Consider the following 15,532-nt stretch of genomic DNA (forward strand, 5'->3'; position numbering starts at 1 on the left):
TGCCTACCAAGTACAAACACTCTGCTAGGAGCTGGGGATTTGAAGAGAAACTGTATGTTCTCAAGGAGCTGATGTCTAGTAGAGGGCCAAATAAGGACCTTAAAATAATTTTATGTATTTTGACATATATGTAGAGCAGGCACAGGAAGAGAATTGGAAAATGAACAAACCCACAAAACCCAACCAAAACTAATATAGGCCTTTCCTGGGTACTTTATGCAATTAAAAGAAATGTGCCCTGGGCTTCCCTGGTGGCGCAGTGGTTGAGAGTCCGCCTGCCGATGCAGGGGACACGGGTTCGTGCCCTGGTCTGGGAAGATCCCACATCCTGCAGAGCGGCTAGGCCCATGAGCCGTGGCCGCTGGGCCTGCGCGTCCGGAGCCTGTGCTCCGCAACGGGAGGGGCCACAACAGTGAGAGGCCCGCGTATCGCAAAAAAAAATGTGCCCTGAGGAATATTTTTTGCACGCCTACCAAGTTCCAGACACTTAATAAATAACCTATTAACCCCTACATTGTCCTAGGAGTTACAGCACACTTCTCTCTCCATTCAGCAAAGGAGGAAATAGACTCAGAGATGAAGTCACTTGTTCAAGGCGACATAACTGTCAACTGCAAGAGGTGAGATCTGAGTTAAGGTCTGTCTGACTCCACTGAAACAGCTGTTTCTATCACATCAGTAGTTCTCAAAGTGTGGTCCAGGGATCACCCCCTCCTTTCTCTCATGAGTGTACAGTGGAGTTTTCCAGAGGTTATACGACATGTAGTATCACAACAGACTGAATGCAGAAGCAGGTAGGAAAATCCAGCATTCCTCTATTAAGGCAGACATTAAAAGGATTTGCCGAAAACAAAACAAAACAAAAAAACCCAAACCCAAAACCAAAACGATCCCCCCTCCAAAAATCCAAACCCCAAAACAAACCAAAAAAACCCCCCAAAAACCAAAAAAAAACCCAAACAACATCACTCTTCTTACTATGTTTTTTGTTTTGAAGATTATGTTTGTTTTTCATAAAACATGTTATTTATGCTAAAATGTCGTGGGCTTACTTTTTTTCTCAGCTTTACTCATGTACAATTGACCCTTGAACAACATGGGTTTGAACTCCGTGGGTCCACTTATATGCGGATTTTTTACCCAGTAAATATAGTAGTATCTGTATTTTCATTTTACAGATCTTTAAATTAAATGTGGGAAACTGTTTGTGTTTGATTAGAAACCACAATATGTGGAATCAAAAGAATCAGGGTTTGGGCTTCCCTGGTGGTGCAGTGATTGAGAGTCTGCCTGCCGATGGACACAGGTTCGTGCCCCGGTCCGGGAAGATCCCACATGCCACGGAGCGGCTGGGCCCGTGAGCCGTGGCCGCTGAGCCTGCACGTCCGGAGCCTGTGCTCCGCAACGGGAGAGGCCACAACAGTGAGAGGCCCTCATGCCGCAAAAAAAAAAAAAAGAATCAGGGTTTAAGTTTTGATTCTATCCAAATTGTTTCAGCTTCCTGCCCTTGGGTGAGTCATTCATCAATTCCTTTGTTTTTGAGGCAGAGATAGCCGAATGCGGATTGTGAGGGGAAGAGAGGTGGGTCAGCACATCAACCCTGTGTTATCCAAGGGTCAACTGTAATTGGCATATAACATTGTGTAAGGTTAAGGTCTATAATGTGTTAATTTGATATACTTGTATATTGCAAATGGGCTTATTATTATGTTAAAATGAATTAACATTCATCTATTTATTTAGTCATTATTAATTTACTTTAGAAATTAATTTTAATTTCTAATCTGATTAACACCTATATGTATAAATCTCAAACATCAATAGAGGTAACTCACGTTAACAAAATGTCTTTGGAATCTTAAATTATCTTTAAGAGTATAAAGGGGTCCTGAGATCAAAAAGTTTGAGAGCCACTATACTACACCATTGTATAGGTCCCATAGGGTGGTGATACAGGAAGCCTTGGGTTCGACTGATGCCCTTTCCCCCGCAAGATCTGTATCCTTAAGGTCATTCAGCCTGAGTACAGCCAAAAATGAATATCTAAAACTTCTGCCGATTAAATGTAGTGCTCTAATTTTAATACTGCTGTCTTTCAGCCCTGAACTAAGTCATTAAAGACAGGTTTGGGTACAGCAGCCCCCACAGACAGCTTACTTTAATTAGGCTATCAGACCCACAAATTCAGTCTTGTAAGGCCTCAACATCTTCACACTAAGTGCCAGCTCCTCCGGACCAGATGCCCTACAGCCTACTTAGCAGAGAGAAACAGACAGCCTACCTGATGAAAGCACAGCTTTATTCTGTTCTGCGGGCAGCTGGTGCTCTGTGCTGCATGCAGCTTTCCTCCCATTCCCTAGGTTAGCAAGGAAGTACATGCCGTGCTATAGCTGGGGGAATGCCTCCGACCTAACTCGCTGCCAAGACTTCTAGCTAAAGTACCTTGTGCCAGAAGCAATCCTGATTTGCTGCACCGTGAGGGAGCTAGATGTGCAGAGGGTGCTGCAGCAGCACTGCAGGCTGAGGTTGGCAAGCAGCAACTATTCCAGAACAAGAACAGTATTTATCAGTATGTGATTATCATTAATATACGATCGCTGAGTCTGATGTCATTTGGGTTTTGTATTCAGGACTTACGCTCGTGAATTTTCCCCATATTCAGATTCTAAGTTAAATTTGCTACTGAAATAGATCCAGAAGGGGAGTGGGGTGGTGAAAGGAGAAGGTTTCTCCAGGCGGAAGCACAGCTGCAGTACAAGATGTGGCTCAAAGGGACAGGCTGGCGGTTACCATGACATTCTCTGGAAGAGGAATGGAGCTGGGATCAGATTGCCACAGGGGAGGCCCCCCACAGTCCCTCCCTTTGAACAAGATGATGTAGGAGGCAATTAAAAGGAGACCAGAGCAAAAAGAGATGTCTGTTAATTCCCTCCACTGGCAGCTTCAATCAACGTTTACAGTTCTGTGTTTTTAGGGTAAAGCTCTGTGCTGGGACTTGGGTATATATAAATAAGTAAAACATGCTTTTGACCCTAGTGTTCATATTCATCTCACAAAAAACTTGTAAATAAAGTTATGACAGGGGCTTCCCTGGTGGTGCAGTGGTTAAGAATCTGCCTGCCAACGCAGGGGACACAGGTTCGAGCCCTGGTCCGGGAAGATCCCACATGCCACGGAGCAACTAAGCCCGTGCGCCACAACTACTGAGCCTGTGAGCCACAACTACTGAGCCCGTGCGCCACAACTACTGAGCCTGTGAGCCACAACTACTGAGCCCGTGTGCCACAACTACTGAAGCCCGCACACCTAGAGCCCGTGCTCTGCAACAAGACAAGCCACCGCAATGAGAAGCCCGCACACCACAATGAAGAGCAGCCCCCGCTCGCCGCAACTAGAGAAAGCCTGCATGCAGCAACACGGCCATAAATAAATAAATAAATAAAGTTACGACAGAGCACAATAAATGTTTTATGGTAGTTATACACGAGAACTATGAAAGCAATATTAAGACAGAGGTCAGAGAATGCCTCAGAAAAGGTGATGCCTGAGTTGAGAGGAGTTAAGAAGATAGTCTGGAAAAAGGCAACACGAGCAAAGGCTTAGAGGTCTGACAGGGCCTAGTGATCTGGAGAACAGCCCTAGAAGTCTGGTGTGGAGTTTAAACTATAAGACATTCTGCATTTGATGAGCAAGAGCCTAGGACTACTCCAAAGGTGTTCACAAATGACTACCTAACTTGGAATACAAAAACCTAAGAGTTTAATAAACAAAAGTATTCAGAGTCCACTCAAGACAAGTTCTTTTAAGTTTGGGATTCAGAACTCTGTTATGAAAAATCCTAATCACATCAAGTCAAGATGTTAGAATACAGAAAATGTTAGTTCTACCTATAACCATTTTAACATGCACACCGTATTTATATGAAATAACAGTCTTAGAATCTTTTCAAGAATCTTTTCAATGCCTGGGCATAAAAAGCACTATTGTTAATGGTTAACATAATAAGTAATTTAAAAATATTAGTTTTTTCTTTTCTTTCCATGTTTCCTTGGGGGACAAGGAAAGGGCAAACGAGGAGCAGGAACAACTAAAATATGTAACCAGATTCAGTATCCCTGCAACAGTTACTGAGCCTTGTGCAACACACACTGGGGGAGCAGACAGTTCCTGCTCTAGCACAGAGGGGCTGATCTGCCATTGTAGTACAAAAGCAGACATAGACAGTATGTAAATGAATGGGAGTGGCCTAATTTCTTCGTTTAGTAACCCCTGATCTAGAAGTAGAGAAGGTCTTTAAAGAATTGATGGCATGGGCTTCCCTGGTGCAGTGGTTAAGAATCCACCTGCTAATGCAGGGGACATGGGTTCAAACCCTGGTCCAGGAAGATCCCACATACCATGGAGCAATTAAGCTCATGCGCCACAACTACTGAGCCTGCGTTCTAGAGCCCCTGAGCCACAGCTACTGAGCCCGTGCGCGCCTAGAGCCCGTGCACTGCAACAAGAGGAGCCACCACAATGAGAAGCCTACGCTTGCTGCAACTAGAGAAAAGCCTGCGCAGAGCAACAAAGTCCCAACGCAGCCAAAAATAAAATAAATAAAATAAAAAAAAATTTATTAAATAAATGTTAAAAGAAAAAAAAATTGATGGCAAAGGTACCATGGGAGACTGTAATAGAGGATTCTAACCCGGTTTTGAGAAAGTGACTTTAAATAAAGACCTTAAATAGTGAGGCAGAATTAACTAAGTGGAGGAGCTGGCTTCTTTGGAGATGGTTCGAGAAGTGGTGTTGTTGGAGAAAAGTGCTCCCAGCGCAAGGCCCAGAATATGCTATAGCAGGAACAGTGAGGGTCAGTTTGACTGGAGAGAAGGTTCATGATGAGTTAGAGGTGAGGTCACAAGGATCTTGATAGGACAACTTAAAGATTTTGGATTCTATCTGAAAGGTGGTGGGAAGCCCCTACAGGGTTTTAAACCAAGAATTGACTTAGTAATTTACTTGTTAATTAAATAAATATTTATTTAATGAGTGCCTACTACACGCCAGGCACATACAAGACAAACTCCCTGCCCCTAGGATACCTGTATTCTGTAGTTTGCCAGGAGACAAACCACAAACAAATAAAATAAAGCTTGCTGTAAGTGCTAGGAAGGAAGTAAACACCCTCACCTTTGAGAGGGTTAGTTTAGGCCAAGAGGTCAAGAATGGGCAGGCTGTGGTATCCAGAGCCAGGGGAGGAGGTTCCTGGCTGAAAAGGTGGGCAAGAACTTGGCATATGGTAGGCAATGTCCTATGGCCAGTGTGACCAAAGAATGGTAAAGGCAGCAGAATGAGAGAGGGAGAAGGGGCCTGCTCAAGTCAGGCTGCGAAGGCCACGGAAAGCCACTGGAAAAGGAAATGACATGATCTGACCTGACCTGATCCTGCTAATGTGGAAAAAGGACTGGGAGGGGTTCTGGGTGGAAGCAGAGAAAACTGAAGATACTATTGTGGTAGCTTGGGCAAAAGATGCTGGTGGCTTGGAACAGGGTAGCAGCAGTGGAGATGGAGAATAGAAGAGAGATTTGAAATATATTTTGGAGGTAGAAATGACAGGACTTAATGAAAGACTTGGCGGGGTGGGGGGTGGGGGAGGTGGATAGTAAAAAAGAATCCAAGATGATTTTCAGAGGTCTGGCTTTGGTAAGCATGTGGATGAGAGTACCACTTAGTAATGTAGGGAAGACCAGGTTTGGGATGATGGGAAAAACCAAAATTTTCTTTTTCTTATGTCAGGTTTGGGATGTCTAAGAGACATCCAAATGGAGCTGTTAAATAGGCATTTTGTGTGATTCTTAAACATAGAGGAGAGAAGGCTGGGCTAGAGACTTAAACTCGGGAGTTGCCAACTTTCAGATGGTTATTAAAGCCACAGGACTGGGTCATCTGAAGGAAGCATGCCGAAAACCCAGGATTAAACTCTGAAGGAAATTCAACTGTAAGATGTGACTGCACCACTTCCTGATGTGATTAATCCCAGGATGAGATTTAAATTTCTTCGGGGGTAGCAATACCATGCTAATCTGATCTAGTAGCCACCCAAAGCAACTAAATAAGCTTTCAGATGTTTCAGACTTGTACTGGCTGGAGGAACACAAGTCATGCAAAAGGGCTCTAAATTCACAGTTGATGGGGGAGCAATCATACTTTTGTAGTCAATACCTAAGACTTAAAAATCAGTAACTTTCCTATAAACAGTTAAACTAAAAAAGGTCGAACTAAGCTTTTTTTGTCCCAAGAAATCAATTACACTCTCCATGTTCATTAATAACAGCAGTATAACTTAATACTCCCTTGCTACTTCTGATATTACAGTGAAGTATTTTAAGAGAGCTGAGGCCTCCTCTAACAGAAAAATAAGTATCAGTACTTGTAACAAACACGGGAGATGAACCGCTCCAGCTGGTTCAAGGGAGTCCCTGGAGAGAAAGGCAGAAACTGGAAGAAAATAAAGTTTTTGTCTTAATAGCCCATTCTGATGTGTCTGGTAAGCGTTTGATGAATGTAGCCATCTACAAAAAGTTCCAATTATATTATTCAACAATATGGAAAAAGACGGAATTTGGCATCGCCCTCTAGCCTGATGGCCGAGTTGCTGGAACTCCGTATGTTTCACATCCCCAGGACAACAATTCGATCACCTGATTCTGACTCGGAAGCCCCAGGTCCCTTCCATTCCAAACCCTATCGCGCGGCCCAGTTTTCAGAAGATGCGAGAGAAGAACGGCATCCCGGGAAGCCTGCTGACACAACAGGCCACCCAATTCATGGGTTCTGGGTGGCAGAGGGTTGGGAAAAGCCTTGAGACTCTGGGCAACTACCCCGCTTTCTTCCTCCTTCTCTCTCATAGAGCAGGGCGGGCCGGAGGCCCCCTTCTTCCCGCATACCGCTCCCCAGTGCCTCGTCCCTTACGGGACCAGGCCCTAGGAGCCTGGCTCCCCACCTGACCCATTCGAGGAACACGCTTTCCAGTCCAAACTTTACCTGCCTGAGGCCCGCCGCTTCTCCGGTGCGCTAAGCCCCCACCGAGGAAAATGGAGTCCTCGAACCGAGACTGGGAAAGGATAGTACGGACCCACCGCACGGTCTCTCCGCCGCCACCGCCGCCGCCGCCGCCGCTGCTGCTGCGTCAACGTACTACGTCACTTCCGGCCCCCTGTCACTGGGAGTGGGCGGAGCAGTTCTTGCTCTCTTCTCCCAACCGGGTCTCCGGGCTTCGCCGGGGGCGGGGGCGGGGGTGGAGAGGGAGGCATGGGGGTAGCTGGGCTGGGCTGGCCGAAGCAGTTCAAGAAGGCAACTGTCATAGGGCCCCCGAAACAGAATAAGCTGAATGAGGAGGTCGGAAGCAACCAGACCTAGCCTGTTCCTCAGGCCGCTCTAGCCAAAGGAACCATAAAGACCAGACTAGAGCTCCTTTTCGTCCTCTCTGTGGTTCCACCCGCGGCTTCCGGTTCCGGGGAGGGGCCGAGTTTTCTTCGAAGATTAGGGTCTCCGCGCTACAGACAGGATGGCTGCGGTGTCGCTGCTGTTCTTCGGGGGTTTGTGGAGTGCTGTGGGATCGTCCAATCTGGCTGTCGTTACATGTGGTTCTGTGGTGAAGCTGCTCAATACGCGCCACAACGTGCGACTGCACTCACACGACGTGCGCTACGGGTCAGGTACGGCGACCCGGGTTCGGGTGGGCTGGGAAGGCCTGGTAGGCTCCGGAGGGGGCGGGGCCTAGAGAAACTCTTAGGGGTGTGGTCTGGAAAGGTTAGGGGAGCGCGGGGGAGGTTCCTGAGGTCTGGAGGCGGAGAGTCCGAGAGTTGAGTGGTCCTTAAGCATCTTAATCGTAATCTTAGTTTTTATGTGGTGAGCTTCGTGCCAGGCACATTACATATTTGCTTTTTAAGACTCACAACATTCCTACGACGCATAGACTATTATTATCCTCATTTTACAGGCGAGGAAACAGACTCAAATAAATCGCATACTCAAAGCCTTGGCAGCTAGTGAATGACAGTATGGGGTTCGATCTACATCTGTCCAGGGTTAAAGTCTGCTTTCAGTTACTGCAGGCTGGTACTACTCAGTGCAGGAGAGACAGACATGTAGAAAATTACAGTAAGTGCTGTTATTTCTGAAGTCTTCCAAGACCTCATTCTTTGATTATAATCCTCTGTTCTAGCTCTTTTCCATCTTACACTTGCTCTTCAACTCTTTTCCTTTGGCCTCTTTTCACTCAGACCTTATCCTTTTTGTAAAGGAGAACTGAAGCAGTCACTGGAATTGGAGAGGAAACTGTTGAGAGGGCTTTTTAACGTATGAAACTAAAATGCTTAGCTTGTGGGTTCATTTATAATTCAGCAATTATTTGTAGATTCATTCATTCAGTATAGATTTAAGGAATCTACTGTGTGTCTAATATTGTTCTAGATACAGGAAATACAGTAATGAGCCAGTGAGCAAGTGACAAGAAAACGAAAACAAAGGAGAGGAAAAAAGTTCAGGTCGTGAGATGTGAGAGACATCTAAGATGACTGCTAGATTTCTGTCTTAGATAACTGATGATGCTATTAGCTAAGAGAGGAAGGAGTTCTCTTAGATGGAGACTGGTCTGTGGTTTATGATACCCAAAACCTGTCTGGCCAGGTAGACTAGGAGATGAACTGAATTGTCATTGTTGGGACGTCTTAATAATCCTAGCGGTGGGATTCCCTGGTGGCGCAGTGGTTAAGAATCCGCCTGCCAATGCAGGGGACACGGGTTCGAGCCCTGGTCCGGGAAGATCCCACATGCCGCGGAGCAACTAAGCCCGTGTGCCACAACTGCTGAGCCTGCGCTCTAGAGCCCGTGAGCCACTACTTCTGAGCCCACGTGTCACAACTACTGAAGCCCACACGCCTAGAGCTTGTGCTCCGTAACAAGAGAAGCCACCACAGTGAGAAGCCTGCGTGCTGCAACAAAGAGTAGCCCCAGCTCGCCACAACTAGAGAAAGCCCGTGCACAGCAACAAAGACCCAATGCAGCCAAAAAAAAAAAAAGTTGAAATTGTAAATTAAAAAAAAAAAAACTTTTGTAATATGTTGGATATATCACAGGAATTGGAGAGCTGTAATGGCTTGTTGGATTAAAGTTGACAGCAAAAACCGGTCTCATTTTATATTATTTGTAATTAATTTATTTATTTTTGGCTGCATTGGGTCTTCGTTGCTGTGCGCGGGCTTTCTCTAGTTGCGGTGACTGGGGGCTACTGTTCGTTGCAGTGTGTGGGTTTCTCATTGCGGTGACTTCTCTTGTTGCGGAGCACGGGCTCTAGGTGCGCAGGCTTCAGTAGTTGTGGCATGCAGGCTCAGTAGTTGTGGCTCGCAGACTCTAGAGCGCAGGCTCAGTAGCTGTGGTGCATGGGCTTAGTTGCTCCACGGCATGTGGGATCTTACCGGACCAGGGTTCAAACCCGTGTCCCCTGCATAGACAAGCGGATTGGATTCTTAACCACTGTGCTACCAGGGAAGCCCTGATATGGTACACTCTTAAACATAGTTTGTCATGTAATAACTAATACTATATAAATACATTTAGTGTTTTTCATATATATTTTAATGTCATAGAAGAAAAAAATATGAAGCATGGGGTTTCCTTCCCAGCCCCCCAAACCTATTTTATGACACAGGGCACATTATTAGCCATAGGAAAGAGAGGGGTCAGGTTGAGCTCACCCTCTTTTCTTTTTCTTTTTCTTTTTTTTTTTTGACTGCAGGTAGTGGGCAGCAGTCAGTGACAGGTGTAACCTCTGTGGATGACAGCAATAGTTACTGGAGGATACGGGGGAAGACGGCCACAGTGTGTGAGAGGGGAACCCCCATCAGATGTGGTCAGCCCATCCGGCTGACACATGTCAACACTGGCCGAAACCTCCATAGTCACCACTTCACCTCACCTCTTTCTGGAAACCAGGTGAGGTGGCATCCTGTGGGTCATTGCTGCTCATTACTCAGTTGAGTTGTTTGATATCTTGGTTCTTAGCCCTTTCTCTTCCAGGTATAGATCTTCTCTTTTGTGCAGACCTGAAGAATTGCCTCTGTCTCATAAGTGTGAAGGAAGTTGTTTCTGGTCAAAATGGAGACTCTACATTTAGATCAAATCAAGAAATGAGGAAAGAGAGAATAGGTATATGTTAGTGTATCATAAGTTATCTTGATAAATCTTGCAATAAACCCAGTGTTTTCCAAACTTGCGATAAAAATTATTATTTTTTAATGATGCCAACTAACCACTTTAGGAAAATGAATTAGGTATTGTGCCATTTTTTTTAAGCCATTTTTTTGAACTTCTGAAGGATTTGGATCCCTTAATGACTGCTTCCCTCCCACTCCCCCTCTGTACATATTTTTCCCTATTAACGTCTTAACATTAGTATGGTAAATTTGCTACAGTAAATAAAGCAATACTGATACGTTATCAACTAAAGTCTATAGTTCATTCTGATTTCCTTAGTTCTTACCTACTGTCTTTTTTCTGTTCCAGGATCCCATCCATGTTACATTTAGTTGTCTCCTTAGACTCCTCTTGGCTGTGACAGTTTCTCAGATTCTCCTTGTTTTTGTTGACCTTGATAGTTTATTTATTTATTTATTTATTTTGCCGTACGCGGGCCTCTCACTGTTGTGGCCTCTCCCGTTGTGGAGCACAGGCTCCGGACGCGCAGGCTCAGCGGCCGTGGCTCACGGGCCTAGCTGTTCCGTGGCATGTGGGATCTTCCCGGACCGGGGCACGAACCCGTGTCCCCTCTCCCCTGCATCGGCAGGCGGACTCTCAACCACTGCGCCACCAGGGAAGCCTGATAGTTTATTTTTTATAAATTTATCTGTTTATTCGTTTTTGGCTGCGTTGGGTCTTCGTTGCTGCACGCATGCTTTCTCTAGTTGAGGTGAGTGGGGGCTATTCTTCATTGCGGTGCGCAGGCTGCTCATTGCGGTGGCTTCTCTTGTTGCGGAGCACGGGCTCTAGGTGCATAGGCTTTAGTAGTTGTGGCACGCAGGCTCAGTAGTTGTGGCTTGTGGGCTCTAGAGCGCAGGCTTAGTAATTGTGCACAGCTTAGTTGCTCCGCGGCACGTTGGATCTTCCTGGACCGGGGCTTGAACCCATGTCCCCTGCACTGGCAGGCGGATTCCTAACCAGTGTGCCACCAGGGAAGTCCTGACCTTGATAGTTTTGAGGAGTGCTAGTCAGGTATATTATAGGGTGCTCCTCTGTTGGAATTTGTCTGATCTTTTTCTTATGATTAGACTGGATTTATAAAGGTTTTGGGGAGGAAGACCACAGAGGTAAAGTGCCATTTTCATCCCATCTATCTAGGGTACATAGTATCTTACGATTGTTGATATTGATTACCTGGCTGAAGTAGTGTTTTTCAGGTTTCTCTTGTAAAGTTATTCTTTTCATTTTTTCCCTTTGCATACTGTACTCTTTGGAAGGAAGTCACTGTGCACAGCTCATACTTGAGTTGGGAGTTATGCTCCTCTTCCTTTAGGGTAGAATAGTTACATAATTTATTTGGAATTCTTCTGCATGGAAGATTTGTCTTTTCTCTATTTAGTCAGTCATTTATTTTCATTGGTACGGACTCCTGGATATTTATTTTATACTTTGAGTTATAATCCAATACCACTGTCTTCATTATGTTGCTCACATTTTTCCAACTTTGGCTGTTGGGAGCTCTTTCAGTTGTCTCCTGTGTCCATTTGACCTGCTCCCATCATTGTGTATGTGTGTGGCTATGTTTTAACACTTCCTTACTTTCTGGCAGTAAAAGATACTCCAGGCTCATCTTGTATATTTCTTGCCCCAGTCCTAGAATCAGCTATTTCCCTATGGAGTCCTGCTTCCTTTTATTGGAAAAGGGTATTCTTAAACCAAGATCTAGGCCTTTCATGAGCTTGTTGCTAGGGGGTTTTGTTTCTTTTAGGCCCTCTCACCTGACAGGGCAAAGAAATATGTGTATGTACGTGTATATACTCATATTTATTGTGAGTGTTCACATATATAACCATCTATATCTATATTAAGTTAAACATGAGTTCTTACTGATGCCTCCAGTTCTAATCCATTGCCACATAGACCATTTTAGCCTCCTCCCTTTGCTTATTTGTAAATTCCCACTCTCACAGTGAGACACCTGGCTGCTAGCACTGTCATCCGTTTACTTACTTGTTCAGTTCCACTATACAAGTATAGTAGTAGAATTGTTAATTATGTGCAGTTTCTTTTGCCTTTAGTCTTACAGACTTTATTTCCAAATGACTGATTTTTATCATCTAAAATTTTATAGCTCTTAGTATATATTTAAATCATATGTGTCTGGTAGTGGTCATTTTGTAATGTATAGAAATATTGAGTCACTGTGTTGTGCACCTGGAATTAACATAGTGTTGTAGGTCAATTATACTTTGATTTAAAAAAATTATGTATGTCTGAAATAATCACTTTTAAAATTGTGATGGAAACTTTGAATTTTTTGCCTTATGGAGAATGGGATTAGAAAACGAGTGGAAGATAGAATCTGCTATACTCTGCTCAATTAATATTTATTATTTTATTTAATTCTTATTCTCACAATTATTTTGTAAGGTATTATTGTCATCATTTCATAGAGGAGAAAATGAAAGCCCAAAGGAGTTACACAGGAAGGGACAAAGCTGACATTCAAGGTTTGCCTCTTTCCAGAGCCCATCCCCTTTCCAACTTGTGTTTCTCACCACGTCACTTAATGTCTAGTTAAGGGAATGAGGCAGGAATATTTAAAGTCAAATAACAAGGGGTAAAGTATTTGAAGACTATAATAGAAAATATAAGGCACATAGAGGAATATTTGCAAAGTAAACGTTTGGACCATAATCTTATGGCAAGTGATTTCAGGTCCTTGGTGTCTTTTTATCTTTTTTCCACAGTTTTATTTTATTTTATTTATTTTTAAACAACACTGGCAAGCCTCTTATTTATCACTTTTGGAGAGTCTTAGTTTTATTCCCATTGCCTCCCTCCCCTTTTCAAGCCTACGTGTCAGCTATACTAATGTCGCTACCTATCTGTGTCTTCCAGGAAGTGAGTGCTTTTGGTGAGGACGGTGAAGGCGATTATCTGGATGACTGGACGGTGCTCTGTAACGGGCCCTACTGGGTGAGGGATGGTGAGGTGCGGTTCAAGCATTCTTCCACTGAGGTTCTGCTGTCTGTCACAGGAGAACAATATGGTCGACCCATCAGTGGGCAAAAAGAGGTGCATGGCATGGCCCAGCCAAGCCAGAACAACTACTGGAAAGCCATGGAAGGCATCTTCATGAAGCCCAGTGAGTTGTTGAAGGCAGAAGGCCACCACACAGAGCTATGAGTCTGGAGGCTGTGAGCCACTGTCACCACACAGTGTTCATAGACATCTGCTGCTCCTTCACCCTTTGGATCCCTGCCACGGGTGACCATGTCACCAGAGATGAAGATGCATGATAGGAAACAGTGGATGTGTTTGGAAGCCTCAGCCCTTCACAGTTGAATTGGTTGTTCTCCCAGACTTGGGTCAGTTATTTCTGAGTACAAGACTTGTTGGTGAAGGAGCAGGTGCTTTTTATTCATATTAATAAAACAAAAACTGAGGGAGGCATCCCTCCTAGCTGGGAAATTTTTATTCCTCAGAATCTTGGCATCATGGATTATTAATGTGTGTGACTTTTCTCCCACTTTCTTTCTCCAGAATGATATTAAAAAATTTCACTGTTAGTCACTGTATTGTCGTTTATTAGGCATGCTATTTCATAATCTGATTAATCCTTGAGTCCTAAGAGTCATTGCTAGCACTCTTTTGACATGATGGGAACCTTTGGTGTGGGCCCTTTTGAAAGCCTTACTTGCATCCCACTTTTTCTATCCTTACCTTCACTTCTCCCTCAGCACCTCATCTTTATTAGATTTTTGGCTAATTATGGCTATAGACCCTTAATAAATAGCCAATAAAATGTTTTACTTTGGATATGTTAACTGTACTTGAGAAAAAAGGGTAGGGGTGGAAAGTGGAACCAACATTTATTTACTGCTTGCTAAATACTGGGCACCATATTATAGATCTTACCTCATTTAATCCTCACAGATATGTTACCGGGTATATACTACGATTTTACCAATGCAGAACAGAAAAGTTGAGTAACCGCCTGAATTCCTAAAGCTAGTAAATAATTTGAAGACAGGAATCCATATTTTTACTGCAGTACAACTGTGCTTAGTTCTTGGGAGATAACTATACTTTTTGGACAAATGTAGATGTCTTTCTCTGAAAAGGGGATTAGAAAGCTTTTGTCCTCTACTCACCTCACTTCTTCCTTTCCTCTGCTTGGCAGTTCCAGGAAGTTTGCTTTTCTGTCCTTCAAGGGTGGTGGTAGTGGTGAACAGAAGTGTCTGTCATCTGCTGGAATTTCAGTGACCAGCGGGCCTTTTTATTTTTAGAAACTTCTGGATTTTTCCCTTACTTGCCTTAGGGAGTTAATGTTGAACATTTGGGGGTACCAGGTCTGTGCCAGACGTGACCTGTAACATTCACAAAGACTTGATCTCTTTTACAAGGGCTTGTCTCAGTAAGCCGAGACCAGGAACCAGTTGAGCTCCATCTCTGCCCTCTGCCCTCTTTTTCCACTTCAGTTGCATTGCTCCCTTGAGAGCTCTCCAGAAAGAAGTAGACAAATGATAAAATCAACATTTCATGCCATTGAGATAGTTGGGAGTAGGGTGATTTAACAGTCTGGGGAGAAAGAAAGGAAGTGATAGAAACAGCTGAGTAAAGGGATCAGCTTTCACAACATGATTGAGAGTAGGGAGTTGTGTTGCAAGTACCCCTTCGTGGCTTGGTCAGAGTTTTTACTCAGTTGTTGGGCCTTCTCTGAAGGTTCACAGACAGAACATACCTTGAAGCTGCAGGTTACAAGGTGGATGGCGGAACTATAGCACCCGAGAGATAAGTAGAAACTTGAAAAAAACAGTGGTGGAGCCCTTGGGAAGATGTGAAATGACCAATAAGAGGATTGATTAGGTGAGGAAGGAAACCAGTTGGAGGGGTAAAAGCAACTTTGGGTAACCTAGGTGAACGTTGAAATGGTGCTTTATCTGAAGAAGTGAAAAAAGTCTCCAAGAGAAATCCTGAAGGATGTTTATGGAGATGAGGATGTCAGAGCAAAGGGATATGAAGTACTTATTTTGAAATAAGTATGTCAAAGAATCTGAAGCTAAAGAATTTTTTTTAGCTTGTACTGTATTAACATCACTGTACTAGAGTTGGAAGGAATCTTTGTCCAATGACTTCACAGAGAAGGCAATAGGCAAAATAAAGTTGGCCCTGAATTCTCTATTTCATATAATTGTGTTTGCTTCCTAGATAAATTGTTGCTGAAGAGCAGGAACAATATTCTTTACTTCTGTAATAACCCCTGGCCCAGTGCCTGGATTGTGCTATTCACAGTAGAAACTGAAAA

At 44.0% G+C, this 15,532-nt stretch overlaps 2 protein-coding genes across 5 annotated transcripts in view; one reads left to right on the forward strand and one right to left on the reverse strand.

Moving 5' to 3' along the window:
- SUPT6H (SPT6 homolog, histone chaperone and transcription elongation factor) overlaps window positions 1–7,163 on the reverse strand; it is a 32,078-nt gene extending 24,915 nt beyond the window's left edge. Inside the window, exons 1-2 of one of the 4 annotated variants that reach the window (XM_082603370.1) lie at window positions 7,031–7,163; window positions 2,443–2,540 (exon numbers count right to left, since the gene is read on the reverse strand). The gene's annotated coding sequence lies outside the window, so the exon portion shown is untranslated. Of the gene's footprint in view, window positions 1–2,442; window positions 2,541–7,026 lie in introns of all 4 variants that reach the window. The other 3 variants (XM_082603369.1, XM_082603371.1, XM_082603368.1) reach the window with 3 other exon arrangements.
- A 326-nt stretch (window positions 7,164–7,489) lies between these two features.
- On the forward strand, window positions 7,490–13,793 carry SDF2 (stromal cell derived factor 2). The gene is made up of 3 exons (XM_082605405.1): window positions 7,490–7,700; window positions 9,782–9,978; window positions 13,123–13,793. The coding sequence occupies exons 1-3, from the start codon at window positions 7,550–7,552 to the stop codon at window positions 13,408–13,410; spliced, it is 636 nt and encodes a 211-aa protein (XP_082461531.1). The 5' UTR covers window positions 7,490–7,549; the 3' UTR covers window positions 13,411–13,793.
- Window positions 13,794–15,532: the final 1,739 nt, after the last annotated feature.

Source organism: Mesoplodon mirus (genome assembly GCF_964341445.2).
Source record: "Mesoplodon mirus genome assembly, chromosome: 18".
Lineage (NCBI taxonomy): Eukaryota > Metazoa > Chordata > Mammalia > Artiodactyla > Ziphiidae > Mesoplodon > Mesoplodon mirus.

Bases quoted from the DNA above. Each gene is read 5' to 3' on its own strand.
- SDF2 (XM_082605405.1), top strand. From the start codon at position 7,550: ATGGCTGCGGTGTCGCTGCTGTTCTTCGGGGGTTTGTGGAGTGCTGTG. The intron at 7,701-9,781 runs GTACGGCGACCC...TTTTGACTGCAG, and splicing joins CGACGTGCGCTACGGGTCAG to GTAGTGGGCAGCAGTCAGTG. The intron at 9,979-13,122 runs GTGAGGTGGCAT...TGTGTCTTCCAG, and splicing joins CACCTCTTTCTGGAAACCAG to GAAGTGAGTGCTTTTGGTGA.